Source organism: Nannospalax galili, unplaced genomic scaffold (genome assembly GCF_000622305.1).
Source record: "Nannospalax galili isolate Female #2095 unplaced genomic scaffold, S.galili_v1.0 scaffold1097, whole genome shotgun sequence".
Taxonomy (NCBI): Eukaryota; Metazoa; Chordata; class Mammalia; order Rodentia; family Spalacidae; genus Nannospalax; species Nannospalax galili.
In genome coordinates, this window is record NW_008340640.1 from 1,835,009 (window position 1) to 1,859,291 (window position 24,283).

The following is a 24,283-nucleotide window of genomic DNA, read 5'->3' on the forward strand; positions in this document are numbered from 1 at the left end:
CCCGGCCCTCCCCCCCGGATGGAAGAAGGAGGAAGTGATCCGAAAATCTGGGCTCAGTGCCGGCAAGAGCGATGTCTACTACTTCAGGTACCTCTTTGGATGTGCGGGGAGGGGGTGGGGGGGTTGGGGTGTTGGGGTCAAGGGTCAAGAGCTGGCCAGGGCAGGGATGGCAGGGTCAGAGCAGGGTTGAAGGTATGTGGCAAGGGTAGGCTGAGCTGATAGGACGGGGGAGGGGTGCAGCCCTTCAGTGACACTAGACCACAGTGCTGAGAGGGGCCCAGTGTCTGAAAGGTGAGGGCACGTTCTGTCGAAAGCATCTGGGAAAATGGTTTGTGAAGAAAGAATTGCTCACTGGGATGGTTAGGCCACTAAAGGGTTAAAAGAAGGTGCAATTCATCGAAACTATAAAACCTAGTCACTGTTGGCTCCTGTCCCAGCATGTCCCAGATTCATCATCTCAAGTGTGTTTAATCTTGCACATGTGGAAGAATTAACTATCTTTGGGAACAAAGTTTCAGTTAACTTCTTAGGATCCAAGGAAGTTCCTCATAAAGTAGTCATTTGGAAGGCCCGAAACATTGGAATGCTTTCGTGTGGCAGTACATCCTCTCTTCCGACAAAGAAGTTGTCAGACTCCTAGACCGACATTTGCACCCCTGGAAACATGTGGCAATGTCTGGAGACAATTTTGGGTCTCACACCTGGGGAGCTGGTGCTATTGCACCTGGTGGGTAGAGGCCAGGGGTGCCTCTGTGCATACAGCAGGCCCTGCAGTAGAAGTAGTATCTGGCCCCAGATGCCACCAGGGCTAAAGCTGAGAAATACAGTTTAAATGTTTCAAGGTTTTTCTCTTTAACGTAATCTTGCAATCTTGTGGTTATGCTGTCCATGCCCTTCATTTGTATAACATGGCAAGCTCAGGAAAGGGCCAGTGGCCACTGATATGAGTGGAATTATAAACACATTTACTAAATGTTCCTACAAACCATTCCATTTCTAGAAGAGAGTATAAACATCCTATATTCAGTGATTTGGAGGGCTCTGCTTGTGGACTGATTGGACCCTTTCAGGCATTGTAAAATTTTAGTGTTAGAGCTGCTTGTTAGCCATTCAGACGTTGGAATAATGGACGAGATTTCCCATTGGACATTCCACTGGAAAAATGTGTATATATACACATGTGGAATATTATGAATTGGTGCAGATGGGTTTAAAAGGTTAAAAATTTGTGTACAAGCATATGTTTCACAGTACACGAATGTAGTTCCTGCTGATACAGCCTGGTATAGGAACATTCTGTTTTCCCCCTCATCCTTGGTGCTGGTGATCAAACCCAGGCGTGTTGGCAAGTGCTCACTGACCCTGACCCTTACCCTGACCACATTTTGATGGTTTCTCAAATATATGGGTGATTAGGTTATTAATTTCACTTCTTCAAGTAAAAAAAAATAGTCTTGCATTACAACTCATTTTTTTTTTTATTTGATCTAAGACAACTTGTCTTCTAAATGATAAATGGAAAACATTTATTTTTCAGTGCTGGGTATTGAACCTAAGGCTTCGTATATTCTGGATGAGTGCTAGGTATCTGAGTTACATCCCCAGCCCCTGCAGCCCTTTAAAAAAATGTTTTATGGCAGAGTCTTGCTAAGTTTCCCAGCTGGCCTTGAATTAGCTTTATAGGAAGACCTTAAACTTGTAATCTCCTGCACAGTCCCTGAGCAACTAGAATTGCAGTCCTGTACCATTGGGCCTGGCTGGAAAACTATTTTAAATATATGAAAGTGATTGTTTTGTATTTCTGCACAAACACTCAATTCAGTGTTGAGTTATTGAGGCTAAAAATAAGTTTCTTCTCAGGTACCTTTGCTTCATTTAGTGCTAGTCACAATTCTGCTTTGTTTTTCCTTCTATATAGTATCTTTTCTCAAGAGTTAGTCTGCATAGGCTTCTGTGAACTGTTGCCGATGTCTTATAGGCAGGTCCGTTGGACAGGAATATTCTGTGTCTGGGATTGAATTCCTTGAAGAGCAGATCTAGTCTCAGCTGAGCATCTTATATTTTGCCTGTAGTCCCACATACTCAGGAAGCTGAAGGACAGGATCACTTGAGCCCAGGAGTTCAAGGTCAGCCTGGGTAATTAGTGAGACACTTGTTTTTAAAAATGTAAAACTAGAGGCCATTAAGATGGCTCAGCAGGTAAAGGTGCTTGCCACAAAGCCCGATGACCTGAGTTTGATCCCAGGAATCTGCATGGTGGAAGAAGAGAACCAATTCACACAGGCTGTCCTCTAATCTCTATATACGTACCATGCCATGTGTGACTCACACCCCTTAACCCCACATACAAATAAAGAAATAAATGTAAAAAGAAAAATTGAAACAAAAAAGTAGAACTTTGGGCTCGGGGCATAGGTCAGTTGTAGCACTCTCGACTAACATTTTAAGAATGTATGTGTGAGCCACTCGTAGTGGTACACTCCTTTAATCCCAGCACTTAGGAGGCAGAGGCAGGCAGATCTTTGTGAAATTGAGGCCAACCTTGTCTACATAATGAGTTCCAGGCCAGCTACAGGAAGATCCTGTCTTTAAAAAACCCCAAAACACACGTGCATGCATCTGTTGTTGGCATGTTTGTGTCTGTGTGGGTGTATGTGGAGGCCTGGGGTTGACACTGGGTTTCTTCCTCATTACCTCTCCTCTCCACCTTACTGATTGAAATAGGGTTTCTCACTGAACATGGAGATTGTCGTTTCGTCAAGTCTAGCCAGCTTGCTTGGATTCCCCATCTCTGCCAGGTGTGCTGACATTCTAGGCAGGCCCATATGACTTTTGTCTAGATTTGGAGGTCCAAAGTCTAGTCCTGTACTTGTGTTTCAAGTGCTTTCCTTGCTGAGCCATCTCCTCAGCCCCTTGCCTAGCATTCTTAAGGCTCTGGGTTTGATCAATTACAAGACAAAAAACAGAACCAGTCATATTGCTGCAGAGCTCATTTCTGTTTGTGGTCAGGAATGTGTTTTGCATTTTTTTCATGGTAAAATTTTATATAAATTTAAACATTAATACTTCATGGTAGATTAACCTGATCTAATTAGCTTAAACTTTCTTAAACAAATTCATCTATAGGCAAGTCATAAACCACTGTAGTGATAATTACTTTTTATGCCTCTTTATGAGATACTACAGCATGATTTCTGTACTTTGTTCGAAATGGAAAGGACATATTGAACAGATTTGTGCCACATGGTGCTTAGTTTAGGGATAGAAAGTGTTGTCTGTACTTTATTGACGCCTTACAAAGTGTTAGTTACTGTGGAGGATTGTCAGCACCCCATTTTGATTTTCTTCTGAGAGATTACATTCTGAAACACTTAAGGATGTATGAAGCATGGTGTGACACTTGCAGTAGAGTAGTTACAGTGACTTTTGTAACTTCCTATGATAAGTTATGGTGACCTACTGGTATAACTGAGCACAAGTTATTTTTCAACCCACAGTGTTAGGTTTTAACATACTCATGTTCCTATATTCACCACTCTTAAACCAGTAGCTCCCCAAAATATCTGTTAATGGTGGGTTAAGGGTGAGCTCTCCTGTTGGTAATGTGAACACCTGCACCCAGCTGTTCATACAGATTCTAATAATGTGAACCCCTGAATTAGCCTGCCCCTGGGGAGATTAAGCCATGCCTATTAACAGAGGGCGTGACTGACACTTATTAATTGGGCTGAAGTTAAACTTGTAGAGAAAGCCTTAGATTTTGGTAGAATATTTTTGGCTGTTTCCTGAAGCTGCCAGAGTTGTAATAGGAAGGAGTGCCTCTGACTGCCACTTAGGTCATATAATTATACCTTCTGTCAGGATTACTGATAGTGTTGTGGCCGTTCATATATTATCATCCAAAGTGTGTTTTTTAAAAGGGTGTGGTTTGTTAAAGTACTGGGTCCTTTGGTAGTTTCTGAAAAAGTTCGTTGCTCTGTTTGAACCCATTATTTAAACAGTAATTTTCTTATTTTTAGTATTTGGTTTTCTGCATAACATTTACTGGTTGGTGTATTGAAATCTCATAGTATTCTTTAGTAGTTCTCTTTCCTTTTTTTTTTTTCATTTTATTTTTAAATGCATCCCTGTTTGGTTTGGCATTTGCTATATAGCCTAGAATAACATTGAACTCATGGCTGTCCTCTTGCCTCATCTCAAATGCTGAAATTACAGGCATACATTTGCCATTCTTGGCTCACTTCTCCTTTATGTTCTGGAAAGGAGAGGACTTGCGTATCTTTGAGGTTTCTAAAATCCCAAGCAATCTTAATGAAAGCAGGGATCTTCAAGGAAGGCAGCTGGGTATTGGGGTTAAGAGATCTGGAGATGGTTTTCTACCTCCTGGACTTGACAGTGGTTGTAACTGTGAGCATGCCCTTAACTACCCATACTGAACTTTCCCCATTCCTTAGTATTTGATACAAAAATTCAGCTCCAGAGCTCTTAAATAAATATGTAGATTTCTTAGAGTTTTAAATAAATCCAAAGACTACTTAAGAAAAACAAAATAGCCAACTCATGTATGGTTGAACATATAAACAGATTTAAAAACTGTCTACTTATATCCTGTTTGTTACTAAAGGCTAGTGTAAACTCTTTGGAGACTTTGAATTCTGAACCATTGAAAATTTCTTAATCCAAACAACCTCTTGTCTTAAAAAATGTACTTCCCCCTAGGGGCTGGAGATAGGGCTCTGTGGTTAACAGCCTTTTTTGTTCTAGTTGAGGAAGGGCCTGGGTTCCCTCTTTTGTTCCAAGCACCTAAATGGTGGCTAACAACCTTCTGTAACTCCAGTTCCAGGGCATCCAACTCAGTCTTCTGGCCGCTGCAGGCACTGTATGCATGTGGTGCACTTATACATCCAGGCAAAACACTCATACATGTAAAACAAAAATAAATAAAATATTTAAAAAATACATACTCTCCAGGAAGTATTTGTAGAAAGCTGGCTGCATGGACCAGGGGCAGGAATGTTATCATTATAACAGTTCTTATACATTTGGGTTAAATTCATTTTGGCTTTAAATGAAAAGCCCTTCTTTGTGCTACAGATTGAGCATCTCTCTGAAAATCTGAAATGATCTAAAATCTGAAACTTTGAGTACTGATAAGATGTCACAAGTGAAAGAATCCATATTTAATCTCATATGATAGGTTATAGTCAAAACAGGTATACTAAAATTACTGTGTAATATCACCTTTGGGCTATATGGGTAAGGAATATGTGTATATGAATCAAATGAATTTCATGTTTAGACTTGGTTCTAGCGTCCGGATAACCAGATAACATGTGTATATGCAAGCATTCTAAAACCTGAAAAACTCTAAAGTCTGAAAGATTCTTGTCTCAGCAGTTTGTATATGAAAGATTCAACTTGTGATTCCTGAAGTCAGCTTTCTCAAATTCCCATCTTTTGCCCACTAAGTGAAATACTGAGCACACAGATGTTGTTTATGTGTTGATATTACACTTGAAATTTTTTTAAAAAAATTTATTATTTTATGTGTATCAGTGTATTGCCTGCATGTAAGTGTACCCATGTCATGCAGTGCCTATGGAGGTCAGAAGAGAGTGTCGAATTTCCCTGGAACTGGAGTTAAGGATGATTGTTAGCTGCCATGTGGGTGCTGGGACTCAAACCTGGGTCTTCTGCAAGAGCAGCCAGTGCTTGTAACCACTGAGCCATCTCTCCAGTCCCTAGGGAGCACATTTTGTAAGAAGCTATAGGTCTTCATCTTAAAAACTACCATTTAAATTTGGGAAAAAAAAAAGTTATAACTGAAGGAAGGGTTTAGTTTGGCTCACAGTTTAAGAGAACACAGTCTGCCTTGCTGGGAATGCATGGCAGCCCGAGTGTTAAGTGACTGGTCACTTTGTGTCAGCCCCCATGAGGCAGAGAGAGATGCATGCTGGTGCTCAGCCGTCTTTATTTGTTGCACTGTCCCGTTGAAAGGTGCCGACCACATTTAGGGGGAATCAGTCAACTCGATTAAACCCAATCTTGGGATTTGGACAGGCATGCCCATCAGTTGTCTCCTGTCTCCTAGATGATTCTGTAGCCTGTCAAGTTGACAGGAAATAGAATATTTTTTAAGAGCTTATTTTGTAATCTGGAGTATGACTTGCTTTTAGTCTTTCCTCTTGATAAATTGGTTTAAGCTTGCATGAAGAAATAAAAGGTGTTGTGGAAATTGTGCTCTGGAACTTACCCCTCACCACTGTCACATCTTTTTGTGATAGGTGTTACATTTTTGTTAAGGTGCAACTTTGCCACCTGCCCTACATCTGACATGCAAATATCCCAACTGCCACAATACCAGCCTTATCTGTATTAGAGGAATTAAAATAGTTCATATAACTGATGCGTATATATTTAAAAATAATCTACAGAAATTGATAGATGATGTCCTTTATTTGCTTTAAAATATTTTCATTTGGGAGATAGTCATAATTTTTTACAAGTAATTCTTGGAACAGAAGAAGGTGATTTATAAAGAGGCTGATATTTTGTGTTTTAACTTTTTATGTGGTTGGACTGATAAAAATCTATAACTTTTGGGGCAGGAGAGATGGCTCAGCAGTTAAGAGCACTGGCAGCTCTTGCAGAGGGCCCAGGTTTAATTCCAAGCACCCACATGGCATTTTGTAACCATCTCAAACTCTAATTCTAGGAGTTCCGACACCCTTTTCTGACTTCGGTGGGTATTGCACATACGTGGTGCACTTACATACATGCCGGCCAAAATACCCTTACACATTAAAAAAAATAAAAATTAAAACATTTATAACCTTTAACTCATGTTTGAGTTCTCCTCAAGACCCGCATGATGAATTGGAAATAAACCGTTGACTCTACCTTCATTGACCTTTAGTTTGCCTTGGAAGAAGCACCTGTTCACAGCTGTCTTACTGCAGATACTTGTTTCCATGAGCATATCCACTGGAAAATGATGTAAAAATTGTACATGAAGTCTTACTGCATTTCATCAAAACTTCTAAGAAGTAATGAAAGCATAGTATTGAATGAAATTTCATGAAAACATGGAATTGAATGAACTATTTAGATCTCATGAGCTTGCACTGTCTTCATCATTTTATAAATTCAAACTTGCTTGACTGGGGACTTAATTACAAGCTTTATAAGAATATAATTAATACAGGCTGGAGAGATGGCGGAGGCTAGCAACCAAAATGTCAGAGAATATAATTAATAAATAAATTTAGAATTAGATTTTAAAATTGTGTACTTAGCATTTTCCAGGAGTATTAGAAATGGTTTACAGATGTGAGGATGAAGAACACCCTTCCCTGGCAGAGAGCTGCCCCTTTGAATACTGCTCCTTGGTACTCTTTCCTTTGTCCTTGGTACTCTTTCCTTTGTCCTTGGTACTCTTTCCTTTGTCCTTGGTACTCTTTCCTTTGTTCTTGGTACTCTTTCCTTTGTTCTTGGTACTCTTTCCTTTGTCCTTCTTATATTGGGAGAATTTGTAGAGAAAGTGAGGAATAATCATCTTAAAATTCTTTTTAAGAATTTTAATGGTGTGCACTTTTAAAAAATTTTATTTACTATTTTTATTTTATGTGTATGCATGTATTGCCTGCATGTAGGTCAGTGCACCCATGTCCTGCAATGCCCATGGAGGGCAGAAGAGGCTGTCGGATTCCCTGGAACTGGAGTTATGGACAGCTGTTAGCTGCCATGTGGGTGCTGGGATTCGAACCCGGCTCTTCCTCAAGAACAGTCAGTGTTCGTAACCGTTGAGACATCTCTCCAGCCCCATGGTGTGCACTTTCTAAAAAGCTTTTCTAGAAGCCTCTTCAGAGAAATAAGCTTATGCATTTTGAGCATAATTCTATTAATTCTGACATTTGTTTTAGTAACTAGTTAGCAGAACTTTGTTGTCCAGCAGATTCTAAACTTACTCAGGGTCAGGGACAGACATTCTTTAATGTGTGTGTGTGTGTGTGTGTGTGTGTGTGTGTGTGTGTGTGTCGAGAATTTAGCTTGAACTTAGGGCTTCCTGAATGCTAGGCAAATGCTGCACCACTGAGCCACATTCTGTCTTCATCGTGTTCATTTTTTACTCCAGTATTCAGCAAGGTCCCTGATATGTGGAAGGTTCTTAGTAAATCTTTTCCTCTAGAAAGCAAATGATCAGTACATTTCTCTATGAGATCTAAAAACCTCTGGTTAATAGTTGGCGTACACAGGCCTGACTGCGATGTGGAGACTGCTCTGTCCTCTGCTGTCCTAGCACCCTGACTAACTCAAATGTATACGCACTAAGTAGCTGAATTAAATGTTCTTGTTTCTTTAAAAATGTAGATGTCTATGTTAATGAGCATATATTATATAGAGAGAGTTTAAGAGCTGAAAGGAACTATAGGACTTTTCTTTCTTTTGGTCTTCTTGAGATGGGATTTCTCTGTAGTCCTAACTGGCCTGGAACCCACGGTGTAGACCAGGCTGGCCTTGATCTCACAGAAATCCACCGGCCTCTGCCTCCTCAAGAGCTGGAACAAAAGGCATGCCTGACTTAGGACTATTTTTTGATTTTTTTGAGACAGGGTTTCCCTGTACTCGTAGCTGGCCTGGAGCTTGCTATATAGACGAAGCTGTCCTCAAACTCACAGTGATTTGCTTGCCTCTGCTTCCACAGTGCTGGGATTAAAGATGTGCACCATTACGCCTGGCAAGATTTTTCTTTTTTTTAAATATTAAAAGAGCCCTTTTATTCTTTGTTTTGAAATGTATGTTGTCACAAGTTGTTTTTATGTGACTTGTGCTTGAGGCTCTCTGATAGGTATCTGACTACCCCATCCCCGTTGCTGCAATAAAAGCCCAAAGAACAAAAAAAGTTTATATTATCTTGGGAGGGTAATAATTTTAACTAATTTGTTGTATATTTTCCTGTAATTGTGAAGATGTTTGACATAATATCTTGGAAGTGGAGTGGTCTGTCGCAGGCATGTCCAACCTGTGGACTTTGGGACATCTGTGTTCCAGAATAGCTGTGAATGTGGCCCAACACATTTGTAGATGACTGTGTCATGGTGTAATGTCAAAAGATTAGAAACCTATGATCTACCATAAAGAATAATAGAAAAATGGAGTGATGCCAGGTGTGGTGGTGCACACCTTTAATCCCATAACTCTGGAGGCAGAGGCAGGCCAATCTCTGAGATTGAGGCCAGCCTCATCTACACAGTGACTACAGGAACCTCAAACAAACAAACAAAAAGGAAAAGAAAGAAAAACGGAGTAAAAGTGAACAAAGTGCATGCTTTCTCTTCTCTCTCTCTCTCTCTCTCTCTCGTCTCTCTCTCTCTCGTCTCTCTCTCTCGTCTCTCTCTCTCGTCTCTCTCCCCTCTCGTGTCAGGCTTAGCTGTCAAGTTCCCTACCAGTTTCTAAGTGCTTTTTTTGCACTTGTGTGCTATTTGAAGACAGTGTATTTGTCTACAGACCACACTTGTCTGGTCCTGGTTTAGAATATGAACAGCACTTTTGTGCACTACTTCGTTATATAAAGATTTTTCATTTCTCTAAGCCTCTGGTTCCTCAATTGTAATTCAAGGGTAATAATTGTATTGCATTGAATTCTTTTGCGAGCAAATGAATAAACATAAGGCATTTGATTTGGTATGTAGATGGTTAGATTAGTAAAAGGTTAACTCCTTTCCCCTCAGTTAACCAATATAAGCAAAAGTTTGTGCCTGGTATGTGATGGATTGCATTGACTTCTCATGCTCAATGTAGAAGTTAGAGAAAATACTGACTAGTATGCAGACAAAGGAAAGTCATAATTCCACAAACACACTGTTAATTGAACATAGTATTTTCAGTCTGTTTTTAAGCTATGTTTGTTGTGTATTCATTGTATATAAATCATGTGTATTTATTATGGAAAGGTTCTAACATATGTAAAAGTAGACAGAAGAGTGTAGCAAATCCTCTTGTAGTCATCATTCAGTGCTGACAGTAACTTCTGGCTAATCCTGTTTCATCTGTGTATACTCAATCTCAAGTTATTTTGAACTAACTCCCAGATAGTTTTAAAACTTCTGCACCAGTGTCTAGTTCTTAATTCAGCCAGACCAAATAATACTTTTCTTTTTTCCTTTCTCAGAAAGCAAGTGACTTCAGGCAGTGAGACAACCCTATGGGAGATGGGGCTAGGGGAAGTCTTCATATTGTAGTAAGCTACACTTTTGTAAACTGTTTCTTAACAAACAGACATAGAAATGATGTAATTAGTTACAGTATTATATTTCTGTGTGTAATTTTCTTGCAGAAGTTGTTTTAGACTTGTGAGTTCTTTTATACCATATAAACTTGTGTGGTTATTTAAACATTCATGAGGGAAAAGAGGAATGATATTACATTAGCAGCTAAGTAGTAAAGAATTTTTTTTCCTCATTAATAACATAATTTTCTACCCCTTTATTCTCACTGCCAAGGAAATTCTTCAGTGATTTAATTTTCCTCTCCAAAGTCTTGTTGTATTTGAAAACTCTCAAACTTGAGCTTGATCCCTAGCACTTAAAAGGTAGGTGTGGTGGCAGGGGCTCACTGGCTTGCCAACCTAGCTGAAATGGTCAGCACTTGGTTCAGTGTGAGAACCTGTCTCAGAAAACGAGATGAACCCCTCCCCAAAACAAGGTGGAAAGCCCTAGAGGAAGACGCCCAAAGTAGGTCACATATACACCAAAGTGTGGGTGTATGTATGTCAACACACACATAGACACACACTACTTAACTTTCATTTTAAGGAGAAACATTCAGCTAGCATATTTTAGTATTTTCATTTTAAGTATTTTACTCTAGAGAATTTTAAACATGTTTTCAAACGTAGAATTATATGTCAGAAGCGGCTTAAACCATGTCAATAAAACCTGGTTAATCTTGCTGTATCTCTCTCAATTTACTACCGTTGACCCAATCTTCATTATTTGAAGCAAATTAGATATCGTTTAATTTTATTTATAAATAATCACCTCAAGAAGCTACTTGTGGATATAAGATTTAAACTTCTGGAAATTGTATAACCACACAGAGCTCAGTATTACAAAACTAGAAGTCAGAAGGCATGGCATGATGGTTTTCCTGCTATACCTAGTACTGGGTCTGCGGGTTCAGAGAAAGGCAGCATTCCTATTTCTGGGTACTTATGGAGGCTTCATGGTAGAGGTGAGGTGTTAGATAGCTTTCTGGGACCTTGGAGTTTGGAAATTGGAGTGTTGCATTATGGACCAGATAAATGATATGGTTCATTCAGCTCATTCAGGATAGAGTCAGTCAGCCAGCATTGCTGGAGCAAAGGTCATTAGGAAAGAGAAGTAGAAAGTAGGGTTGAAAGGTTAGAGGAAACCAGATGAGAAAGAACGTCAAATGCAGAGCTAAGGTGTTTGCCTCTCTTTTACTAGTGAGGGAAAGTCGACTGAAAGCTTTTAATTTTAATTTTTCAAAATTTATAATTAAGCTTAGATAAAACAATTTGCATTGAAGGTTCTTAAAGAGGTTGAAGTACTATTTTAGGAAGAGCGATATGAACACTTTAGAATGCAGAGAGACTAGCAAATAGCAAGTCAGTTTGTCATGATAATTTGTATCTGAGATGATTAAGGCATTTTCCACTGTAACCATGGGCTGGGTTCAAAGGTGATTATTTAGTAACTGCTCAGACATAGAGATTGAAATTTTTTAAAAAATGAGGTATCTCTCTGGAACATGTTACAGAGAGGGCCTTGGATGTCCCCATTAGAGCAGATGAATGGAGGAGCTAGCTGGCAACATTCTCTTGAATGAGTGCTGTATGTGTTTTGGAGCAGGGCTATACATTTTGAAAATTGATTTGGCAGTTTTCTGATTATAGGGTTTGCATTTAGGTACAGAAGGACAATTCTAGTTTCACATTTTGCTTCAGCTATTATTGATTTCTTGGAGGAGTTAAAGTTAAAGAGTAACAAGTCAAGCTTTAACACTTAAATGGGTAAAGAAAGAACTTAGAATATTGATGTTTTAGTTAGTCTCAAGCCTTCCCAGTGTTTAAGCTTATAGAATTGATTTTTCCTTAATTTCCCACAAAGTTCTTCCTGATAGCAATGGGAAATGGTGTAGCTCTGAACATGTTCTAGCCATCTGTCATCTGTGATGCCCCTGTCACTCACAGGCCACTTCATCTCATCCCATTGTAATGACTACCATCCTCCACAGTTCATCTTGTTAGAAACTGGCTGGAAGCTAAGTTTGTGCTTGATCAAATTATGTTTATTCATGTTATCAATATAACATGATGAAATGTGCCCGGGTGTTGGGTGGCATCAGGGTATAGTTTCTCATGTGCTCTGAGGTCTTCTGAATTTTTTTTTTATGTCACAGCATACATAGCTGCCTAGCTCAGGTTATAATGATTGCAGGTGGGTTCACACCTGCAAATTGGGACAAAATTGGGAAAAGCTCTGAGTTAAGGTGAATGTGTCTTAAGTATTCTAGTATTTCAACTAAAGTGGTTTTTTTTTTTTTAGATTTCTTTAAAATTTCTTTTTGATAGTATTCAAGAATTAAAAGTGCAATCACAGGTTGGTTCACAAATGGCATGTCTGGGGGCAGTTGACAGGGAATTTTTTGTGTGGCTGAAAATGAAATAGTATTTCATTGCTGGGATCAGCAGTAATCACTTTGGTCAGAGCAAACTGAAAATGAGTAATACCATTCACCAATCTATTAGAGTTAAAAAGCACAAAATAATTCCCTACAACAAACTGATACTTCTAGAGTAAGACCTTGATATTCTAGAATAAAAGCTTAGTCGTGTTTTAAGTTCTGGTATTTCTGAGTTGAGACTACATAGCAGCCATCTTAGAGGGCAGACAGGAACTTAGGGTAAGACCAGAGATTATATACTCAGCTGGACACTTACTTGGTCAGGTGTTACTGTGCAGGTGGTCTGTATCTTCTGATTAGATTGCCTGTTTATCTATTCCCTTGGGCCTTGGCCCCTCTCATTGCTTGCCTTCAAAGGTCTCTGGTCTTGAAATTCCCTGGGGCAGGCAGGTTTACTTTTAAAGAATGCACACAAGTTAGGGCAGTTACAAAAACAACCACAGCTTCTGCTGTTTTCTGCATTACGCATGACGCATGACAAGTATATACCAGATCCAGTGTCTGTCAGGAGGCTGAGTTAGAAAGAATCAGAATTTCTAGGTACCAGTTGGCATTCCAGGTTTCTTTTCGATATGCTAATAGTTAAGTTTTAATATGTTAAAATTTAACTTCTATATTTTTTCCTTTATTGATTATTGCTTATGTAGTTTATTAGTGGAATATGTGAGGCTTTAAAAATTATGATTAATACCTTACATTTGTTTTTAAAATCAGTAAACATGGAAGAATTTAAGGCTATGCTAATCTAGACCATAAGTAATGGAACCACAGTCGCCCCTTCCCATGCTAGGACCTGAACCCAGGACCTTGTGCATGCTCGATCAGCACTGTACATTTGGGTTATGTCCCCAGTGAAGCCAGAATTGAGTCCTAAGTTATTTTCATTTCCTTGGGGTTTGAGAGAAGAGGTGTCTAAAAATGTATCCTCTCTAACGAGTTTTGTTCGTAGAGGTGTTAACAGTGAGGCTGTGACAGGTTTTCAGATGACTTTCAACACATAAGGTTCAGTTTGTGAAATTTGTCAGTTCTCTCCAAAATGGCTTTCTGTTTGTCTCACCACATGCTAAGCACAGTGGTACTTATGCCTATTCATTTCTAAAAATTAGTCAATTGAAGCCAGGTCCACTCATGAATTCAACTTATTATTGCACTAAAGGTATCTTTAGGCAGAAATCAGATTAAAAATTGTCATTTTATTTTCTGGAGATAGATTTTCTTTCCTTTTATTTATTTATTTTTTTTAAATCTAAATTAGTGTACCGAGTGGATGTTAAATGTAGGGCCCTTATGGGTGCTAGGTAAGCTTTCTGTCACTGAGCTGTATCACCAGCACTCTTTTACTTAAAAAAAAATTTTTTTTGAGACAGTGGCTCCTTAAGCTGCCCTGGCTTGGCTTGAAGTCTCTCTGTAGCTCTAGTAGGTCCTGAACTTGCGTTCTTTCTACCAAGTAGCTGAAATTACAGGCCTGCATTACCAGCCCTAGTTCCTAGCTCCCTTTCTCGCCCCTCCTTCCTCCTTTTGTTTTTGAGCTAGTTTATCAGAATCTTCTTTTATCGGTCACATAAGTATTTGATTACAAGAGCTACATGACTATTCTAGCTTAATTAAAATTAATTGTCATCATATAAGTGACTGAATAAATAGCACAGTAAGTTTTACTAACTTTTCAAAATAATTTGAGTGGTTTAGTAAGACCTCTGTAGTAAAACTAACTAAACATGAAAATATTTCCCAGTTCAATGTTTTAAAAATCTAAGCATAGAATTCTTTTTTTTTTTTTTTTTTTTTTTTTTTTTTTTTTTCGTCTTTTTGAGACAGGGTCTCTCTGTAGCCCCAGCTGTCTTGGAACTCACTATGTAGACCAGGCTGGCCTTGAACTCACAGATATCCATCTGCCTCTGCCTCCTGAGTGCTGGGACTAAAGGTGTGTGCCCCCACGCCTGGCTTGAAAACTACTTTCTTAATTGATAAGGTTTCTTGCCCTCAGAAAGTTACCTTGTTCAATAGTTGACCTGAATATGATGTTTGCTAGTTTTAGAGAAAAAAAATGAGCTTATAATTTTTGGTTGTTGGACTCATCAAGGAAATATCTAGGAATTGTAATGACATAAAGTGCAGGGGATAGAATTATTTTTAATTTGGATTGGAGAATTACAGAAAGGGAAGTGTAGGTGGACTTGAAGGATTTAATAGCCCACTGACAGGTTCATCCAATCTGGAAAGACTTATCTCAAGAGGCAAAGGCATGTGGAATACTTTGATGACTGAATTCGGAATACAGGGATGCAGGGTACCAAGGGTGGCAGAAAAAAGAGCCTACAAGATATGTATTAGATCGAAAGCTTTTGATATCATGTTAAGGAGGTGAAGATACTTTATCAGTGTTGGAGAATCTGAACATTTAGAATTTGAAATTGGTACTGGATGTGTGGCTGAGGAATGTGGGCACTGAAAGATTGGTAGCCACTGGCAAAGATGGGGAATAACAGCTCAGGGGCAGGCAGGGAGTGAGGGATGGTGGAGAACATGTGGTTGGCAGTGATGATCAAGTTTTGGACGGTATTGAAAGTAACTTGACATTTTATTTTGTGGTACTGAATATATTTGAGAATTTAGGTTAGAATTGGAGTTGAAGTACTCTGTATGTAATCCTGTATTCTTTGGGTGGATTCTGGTTGTTGTCTGCCTATTTTATTCTGTTGAGGTCTAGCTGTTTCTGATTATTCTCTTCATCTGTTGGATTAATTCTGTATACCTTGAATTCTGTTTCAAAAATGATTAAGTCTTATGATTGTGAAAAATGCATGTTGATAGGTCTTCTGGCTGCCCAAAATCTGTGATGACAGAATACCATAGAATGTTACAAATGGCAGCATTGGCTTAGACAACGCAGTGTTATTATTGTTCTTCCAGGGGGGTATTTTATTGTTTGTTCTCCAGTGTTTTTTCTTTTGTGTATCTGCTGAATTATTTTTTATTTAGCTATGATCTGTTAATGCAAGGTCAAGTTCTGAGCCTGGCATGCTGGCTTCTTGGAGAGGGTTTCTACAGTTCTCAGAAGTTTCTTCTGGTGACATGTCACATTGACAGTTCTAGCACATTTGGCTCAGAAAATTTATTACATAAGACTTTAAGGACATTTTTTTCCTATAAAAATTTTCTTATAGATTAATGCTACACAGAAAAATATTTTTAGGAAAGACTAGTTTATACAGTTTTGGCAGTTTTACAATTTTGTAGCTTTGGCAGTATTATTATTATTTTTACAAAAGGTAAATTAGTTTTTATTTGTTTATTTGGTGTTTGTGAGACAGGGTTTCTGCTGTAGCTCAGGTTGGTATGGAAGAAGCCTTGTAATTGAAGCTGACCTTGAACTTCTTATCCTCTTGCATCCACTTTGGAAATGCTGGGATTACAGGACAGACCCTTATCCACCCTATCTGGCCAAGAAGTAAATTACTTTTGATAGGCTTATTTTAGGTAGTTTGTTTAATAAAACATGTCAGAGTTGTATAAATATGTTCATAGACGTTTGCTTTTGTTTTTTCATTTCAGTCAGTAGTTTTAGTAGAGAACATTTAAATGTCAAAATTTGAGAATTTTTTCTATTACAGATATTGTAAGCCCACTCAAGTTATGCAGATTCTAAATGCTTATGCATGTTTGTTTTTAACAAGAGTTATTGACTTTAAATAAGTTTTCTGAAGATTTTTTTGATTACTGTTGGCATTGTTTGTAAACCAGTGTTTTCAAAAGTCAGTTTGGGAAAAAGTTGGTAAGGATGAAGATCATAGCAGTGAGCATGCTGTCCTGGTGTGAAGCTGTGCTCAGATCTCCAGCACTCAGGGAGCGATAGCAGGATAATCTGTAGAACATCTGTGTTCAGTTGGGGTACCTAGGGGAGTGCTGTGCTCCATGAGACATTATCTCCTGTTGCAGAAAGCTAAGAAATTCCTTTAAAACTTGTAGTATTTCCATATATATATATATATGTATAATTCTAATGTGGTAACAATTGGAAGCAGAATGTGTGCGATCTCGGGTATTAATATTACCTTTTGTACAATTTACCTTATCTTTCTTCTAGTCCAAGTGGTAAGAAGTTCAGAAGTAAACCTCAGCTGGCAAGGTACCTGGGAAATGCTGTTGACCTCAGCAGTTTTGACTTCAGAACTGGAAAGATGATGCCTAGTAAGTTACAGAAGAACAAGCAGAGACTGCGGAATGATCCTCTCAATCAAAATAAGGTTGGTTAATGTCCTTACAGCATGCATATGCTATTTCAAAAGCTCTCCAGAAAGTATTTTATGTCATGATTTTGTCATTGACATTTTGGTGTCTGAATGTCTTTCCCTACTACAAAGCTTTTTTTTTTTTTTTTGAGACGGGGGCTCCTTGTAGCCCCAGCAGTCCTGGAACTCACTATGTAGACCAGGCTGGCCTCGAACTCACAAAGATCTGCCTGCCTCTGCCTCCCAAGTGCTGGGATTAAAGGCATGCACCACCACGCCCGGCCAAAGCTTTTTAAAGGCTTACAAATCTGACTTTTTTTTTCTGGTATTTGGAAATACTCACCCAGTGAAAGCATAAGTAAACCATGTGTAGAAAACATTTCAGGGTGTCTCTAGGCCAGTGTACATCACACTTTTGGATCCATTTGTTTACTTTTTTTCCTTAAAATAGTTTGTTTTCTAAAGAGCCAACATTATCACATTTTTGTATCATTATAATTCCATAGTAATTTTTGAGTTGAGAATTTGAGGAGGGGCGGTTTGACTTTTGACTTTAATCACATTAATGATGCAATAGGCATAGTTTTCTTATCCTGATAACTGAGTAGAGATTTTTTTTGCTAGGTTTTAATTTCTTTGAGCTACTTGTTAGGTAGTTTATTCCATAAGACTATGAATGAGTCACATTTGAATTATGCTAATTTAATTTTATTAATGCTCTTAGTATCTGTACAAAGAAATCTTTTCCTCTTAAGGATGATTAAACATGTACAACTTACAAATAGTTCACTGACTTGCATGGGCCTGGTATTGTTAAGTAGATAACCACCCTTAGTGTTGAGTCGGGAGTTGAGCTTGAAGTCACCGTTACAGATGCCTCAGTGAACTTCTTTAATAACTTCATCATCAGTCATTACAACTGTTCCCATTCCTGTAGATTTTAAGAAACTATGTTTATGTGTTGCCATCACCAGTTTCTCACACCAGTGCTGTGAAAATAGAGAGAAAAGTAGAGAACTTTATTAGGATTGGACTGATAATAACCCTACCCGACCCTTGGGCTTGCAGTTTTCATTTAGGAACCATGAAGTCTCATGGTTGTAGAGTCTGGCTTTGGACTCAGACAGACATAGGTTTGGTGAACTGGCATCTGCTGTGTATTAGGTGACGCAGTCATAGGCAATTATTTTAGCCTCGGAAGGCCTAAGGCCCACTTAAAGAATCAAGGTAATAAAAATTCTCCCATAGCATTATTGTGAGAAGTAAGAAATGGGACTTTATATAAAGAAAGATCTAGCAGAGTATTAGCTATGTTAACTCCTTCCTTTTCTGCACTGCACTTTCTTTCCTTAAGTGACAGCCATAGCACTAAGCTACCTTGGTTGGCGTGGTGTCCACTATGGGAAACTTGAGCTCAAGCTTTTCCTCCTGATCTTTTTTCTTTTCTCAAGTAACACACACACACACACACACACACACACACACACACACACACACACCCATTAAGATTTATTTTCTTTTTTGTTTCTAGCCAGGAAATATTTATTGCCCATGTACTCTGTTTCAGGCATAATTCTAGTTGTAGAAAGAATAGTGAACACCACAGAAAGTACATATTTTAACAAAAATTATCCAGAAGAAATTCAGGTTGGCTCTGAAAACTTACTCCCTGTATTAATGCCTTCAGTCTATGGAATAATGCTTTAAAATGATCATAAGGAAAAAAACCTACACTAAGTGGTCTATACTCAGCCAAATTGTCCTTCAAGTATAAAATAAATGATTCCAAACACATAAGAATTGATAACAATTTTCACAAACCATCATTGAAGCAACTCTCAGTAGATGATTCCATCCTGACTGGAAGCAAGTAGGGAACTAGGGCAGTTGGGCTGGCGGGTAAAATAAGTAGCTAAGGAATAAAGTAAATGACTACGGTGTAAAAAAAGAACAAAAATGTTTAAATCCAAAATGAAGAAGTAATACAACCAGTCAAATGTGGTAAAATGCATTTCAAACCCTACATAAAATTAAAATTAATTTTTGAAGATATAACTTACTATATCTGGGTTCAGAGTATATAAAACATTTATGCTGATTATTGGCAATAAAGTGAATTTATAGATTTGTAAAATGCTACCTCCTAAAACAGCAGTAGGCCCCACCAATTCCAGGGAAAAATTTCACTGATCCTTTAATAGATAGATATTCTAATGTTGTTTAATGTGATCCAAACTGGAAAATTTTGTATTATATTGAAACAATCATAGTACTAATACTCATACCTTGAAAGTTTACATGATGGTCTTTTACTCAGCAGTAAAGATTTATTTTCTAAGACTGCTTCTTTTAAAAACTTAACACTGGTGCGGGGTACCTGCAGAAGGATTTAAATATTTACAGAACGAGGAGAACACTGTCCTAGAAGCACACAGTTCAGCTGTATTTAATGTCATTTGAAACCTCACTTCCTGACAGTTATGGTTCATTTCCACCAAGCACTAATCTGTCTCTAGTTTGTGTGCACCTTTCTTCTGCTCTAGCTGCGCTGGACCACTCATCACCCTGCAGCATGCCCTGTGCTTTCAGGATCTGCTTGCTTCTTGCTGTTTCCTCTGCTTGGAATGTGCTTCCCATTCCCCTTCCATCTGACGAACTCCTCATCCAAGGCCCAGCTCCATTGTCTCCATCTCTGGGAAGCCTGCCCTGCGTTCCCCAGGCAGAACCTGTTCCCTCTTCCATGATGTTCCCTGTGCTTTGCCATTGTATTTGTGACTGTCTGCTTCAGCTAGACTGTGAGCTCCTTGAGGGCAAGGACTGGTTTTTGTTTTTGTTTTATATGCGTAGTCCAAAGCCTAGCACATAGTAGATAGACTCTTAGCTTGATGTTTGATTTACTATTCATCTCATTCTAGAAGTTTATAGTGCTAATAAACATTTATTTAATAAATTAATAACATGTGATTTTGGAAGTGCCTTTCATTTTCATTGTTTTCTGACTTTCTTTGTGAAATTTATGATGCCTTTGTGAAAGTTTTTATCTGATTTTGTTTTAGTTAAGTAGCCATAATGTGGATATTGCAGTTTTCAAATTACACTCATTTTTGGAGTAACAGCAGCATTAAGTATTTCCGTGAAGTAGAAAACACATTTGTGGCATAATTAGCTGAATTAACGTTGTTTTAAGTGATAGTACTATATAAAGAAAACTGGGAGATGCAAAGTAATTAACAGAAATCTGAGAATGTTTTCCTGTATAGCTGAGTAGTTAGAATCCTGACTAAACCACATTGTTTATTAGGGTTTTGTTTGTTTTTAGTTTTAAAAAATTTGTCTTAGAATTAGAGATGTAGCCAACAAAGTAAGCTTTGAAACAGACTAAATTGAAGTTTGTGTGTCCAACTGTGAGCTGTAATCTTTGTATAGTTTCTAAATCAAAGATGTGGTTATTGATACTGAATATTTTTAAGTATAGTGGGAAAGATTCCTTTGAAGATCTTTGTAGAGTTGTTTTAAGTTATCCTAGGATGGGTGGGTAGAGTAGAGGTGCCATTAGCTTTGGATTAATATACACTGCTGTTTCTCAGTACCTGTTTCTGCTTTTCTCAAATTCAGTCTTAACCCAACTTTAAAAATCAATTCCATTCTTGATTATATTATGCTTTATTGATTTTCTTGCCACTGACATAGTTATTTGTGAGCAATTCCCATCTCCCAGCTGACAAACGAGAGTTGAAAATGTCAGGTAGGTTACTGAAGACCTTACATGAGGTTAATGTGGTGGGGGAGGAGCAGGGGACCTCAGAATGATATGAAAGTCACCAGCTTAGGTTTGGTGAAGTCATAGCAGTTTTCTCAAAACTCACTTCAAAGAAATTACAGAGGAGCGTGTCAGTGGAGCTTTCTGGAATGGAGTTCTGTTAGCCACAGCTATACATCTGGCTAGTGTGACTGACTAACTCAGTGTTTAGACTCATTTAATTTAAATTCGAGTAGCCATGTGTGCCTAGTAGTAACTTTATTGGACAACACAGTTCTAGATCTGTGCCTTTCAATGTGAATAAACAGGCAACACTTAGCTTCAAATTCTAGATAGTGCTTGTGCATTTATACAGGTTTTGACATTTCAAAGAGATATTTCAAGGTTTCCAGAGATAAGACTTGACATTCTAAGGAGAGAGTAGACACAAGATGATGATAGTTTGGGGCTGGTGAGGTGACTTGGTAGCTAAAGGTCCTTGTTACCAAGCCTGATGACCCGAGTCCCATTCCCACCAACCATGTAAAGGTGGAAGGAGAGAACTACACAGAATTGTCCTCTGGCCTCTACACATGTGCCATGGCATGTATGTGCCCACATGCATATATATGCACACATAAAAAGTAAATAAATGTAAAAATTTTAAAAAATCTAAAGTTTTATTGGAGATGTTTTCGGATGAGGTGCATTAGGCTATGAGGCAGACTCACAAAAACTTGATTTTGTTGCTAAAATTTTGTTTTTAAGTTTCAGAAACATTAAATGGAATTCTTTATGTTTTTTTTTTCAGTAATAGAATTTTTTAAAGAAATTAAGCAACAGAACTAATAAAATACATACTGGAATTAGAGTGATCTATTTTATAATTTTCAAATTGCTCATAATACTGTATTGAGCAAATTATTAACTTGAGAATGCTATCACTGCCTTGGAAGGATCTACCACATCCCTCAGTTTACTGAAAGTTGGTACATTGGGAAATAAAGAGCATCATGGTCTTTTGAGTGGGATCAGCTCTATGTTAAAACTGCCATTTTTCATTTCTCATGGATTATCTTGGGTAGCTTACATAGGTAATGTGTTACTGTGCTTACAAACAGACTTGAATTATGTATGACTGTATCCTAGGTTCTTAGCCACATGAAGATACTTGTTTTAGTTATCCTCACAAAATAATGAAAATTAAAATTTTGTAGATTGCTTATATAACTTGGGGTCAATACGTATATGATGTGAAAAGCTCTTGAGTGGGTGGTTTAGCTTTGGATTTAGGTTAATATGCAATATAGAGACTGATTTTGGTAAAGGGAAGTAGACAGGCTACTTGGGCTGTTTTAGTCCAAAAAAATAATAGCCTAAAAAAATGCTGTGGTAGGAGGTATGGAAAAGGGAGAATCAAGAGAAATTAGTAGATGAAAGTACCTGCTGATTATAGGGAAAGGGAACTGATGCTACAGTTCTGGCTTTGGTCACTGCCATGGCTTGGATAAGGTTTATTTCCTAAAGGTTGGTTCAGGTCTGGAGACTTGGTCCTTAGTATGGTGGTGTTCAGTAATGGAGGCGCAGGGAAAATGACTGAGTCATAGGGCTCTACCTTTATAAATGGACTAGTGCCAGCCTTGTGAAGCATTGTGGGTTTCATAGGGGCTCCCAATGCAGTGAGTTGTCAAGAGAGCCAGCCTAGCCTCTCCCCGTTTTCTTCCTTGCTTACATGCATTCCCCTTCTGCTTGTGAACTGCTGTTCCGACCTGTAGTGACCTTCCTCAACAGGAAGTTGGCACCTGGCTTTTGGACCCTTAGGTCAACAGAATTGTGAGCCAAGTAAGTCTTTTAAAGTTACCTAGCCCAGGGTATTTTGCTCAGCAACAAAAGTTGTTCAAGTTAGTCGTGTGTGTGAGGATGCACATGGGGTTGGTTAGTGACAAGAGAAGATGAATATTTGGGAACGGGAGGAAGCAGATAAAGTAGTTTTGGATTTTTTTTTTTTAAATTTCCAAAAGAAAAGATCTGTAGACTCCCACGGATTCCAAATTATAATTTGAGAATTCCTGTCCTAGTGATTTGTCATTAGTACTGTCCAGTGTAGGGAAAACATGAAAGGTATTTTTTTTTTCACACTGTAGAATGCACACAAATAAGTAAATTAAACTTGTGGAGAATTGAGAAGGTCTTATCCAAAAGGCAAGAGCAAAATCAAGAGAATGTGGTGTTAATAGAAGCCTAGAAAATGTTTTTGTTAAATGTCATGGTAGATCAAAGAGGATAAAGACTTTGTACATCAGTGGGATTTCAGAATTAGAAAGGACCTGGTAACCTTTACATAACCGATTTATAGGGATTGAAAGGTTTAGGAAGTATGTTTTGTGCCTGGTCTTTTTTTAGGTTTTTTTTTTTTTTTATAGTTTGAATTTATTGTTATTAGGTGTAATAATGTGGGCAAATAGTGAAAGGGATATCCAGCAGGAACCGTTTCCCTCCAGCTTCTGTGTCTCGGCTCCTGTCCTGTTCCTTGGAGGTCATGTTCCATAGGGGTGTTTTGTTTATTGGTTTGTTTGCTTCTATGCTTTTTTAGAGCTTGTGTGCAATTACAAACTATACATGTACAGACTAAATGCTCTATGTGTACATTTTAGCCTCCGTATAAAAATGATTAAAGAGTGTTTTTTCTTTAAGGATTGAAAGAGGAGCTTGAAGGAAACAACAGACAGGGTTGGGGGCTTGTAGCTTGTGGGTCCATGCCTCAGAGAGACTCTAGGAACCTTTGAATTGTGTGCAGTTTGTGTGTGTGTGTGTGTGTGTGTGTGTGTGTGTGTGTGTGTTCCACAGAGTATCTCCATTAAAATTTCAAGTTTTGTAGCTGAAAAGCTTTTTTTGTTTTGTTTTTAAAGCAGGAAAAGGACCAAGGCTATGATAGAAGATGTGAGAGGCCATGTCATTGATGTAGCTCAGGCTAGACATTTGTTTGACTATGGACTTCCCAGTTACTGAAGTAGTAGTTTTATCTGTCTGGGGGTGCCATGATCAGTTGACCAGCACTGAGTTTTGTGTTAGAACATTCTGGTATGGCATGCTTTATTTTATTTTTTATTTTATGTGTATGAGTGTATTGCCTACATGTGTGACTGCACCTGTGTCGTGCAGTGCCATGGAGATCAGAAGAGGGCTTCGGATTCCCCTGGAAGTGGAGTTAAGGACAGTTTGTAGCCTTCATACAGAGCATGTCAATCAATCTTAATCATCTTTATACCTCTGTCCCCACTGGCATCCTCCCATAACTCCCCCTCTGGAATTCATACATTTTGTCATTTGTCTTAAGGCTTATTATGTCAAATTAGTGTCCCAGATGTCCCTCAGTGCAAGTTCATTTACTGAGGTCTAGTCAGCATGCTTAAGAAGAGCTATCTCTTGGCTTCTACCTTCCAAGGACTTTTCCATCCCAAATGAATACAAAGAAATATGTCATTCCTTCTACCAGTGTTCCTGACCTATACAAAAAAATAACTGAAATCTTTTCCAAACATCTTTGTGCTCTGTGTACTAGGCTTTGCTGATTGGAGTTTTCAGTGTCTGTAGGTATAGTTGG

General features: G+C 38.4%; 1 protein-coding gene across 1 annotated transcript in view; it reads left to right on the plus strand.

Moving 5' to 3' along the window:
• The window catches only part of Mbd2 (methyl-CpG binding domain protein 2), a 73,234-nt gene that overhangs the window by 600 nt on the left and 48,351 nt on the right, over positions 1–24,283 (plus strand). The window contains exons 2-3 of the mRNA XM_008835683.3: positions 2–87; positions 16,796–16,955. Of these exons, the coding sequence (XP_008833905.1) occupies positions 2–87; positions 16,796–16,955 (246 nt within the window). The remainder of the gene's footprint in view (position 1; positions 88–16,795; positions 16,956–24,283) is intronic.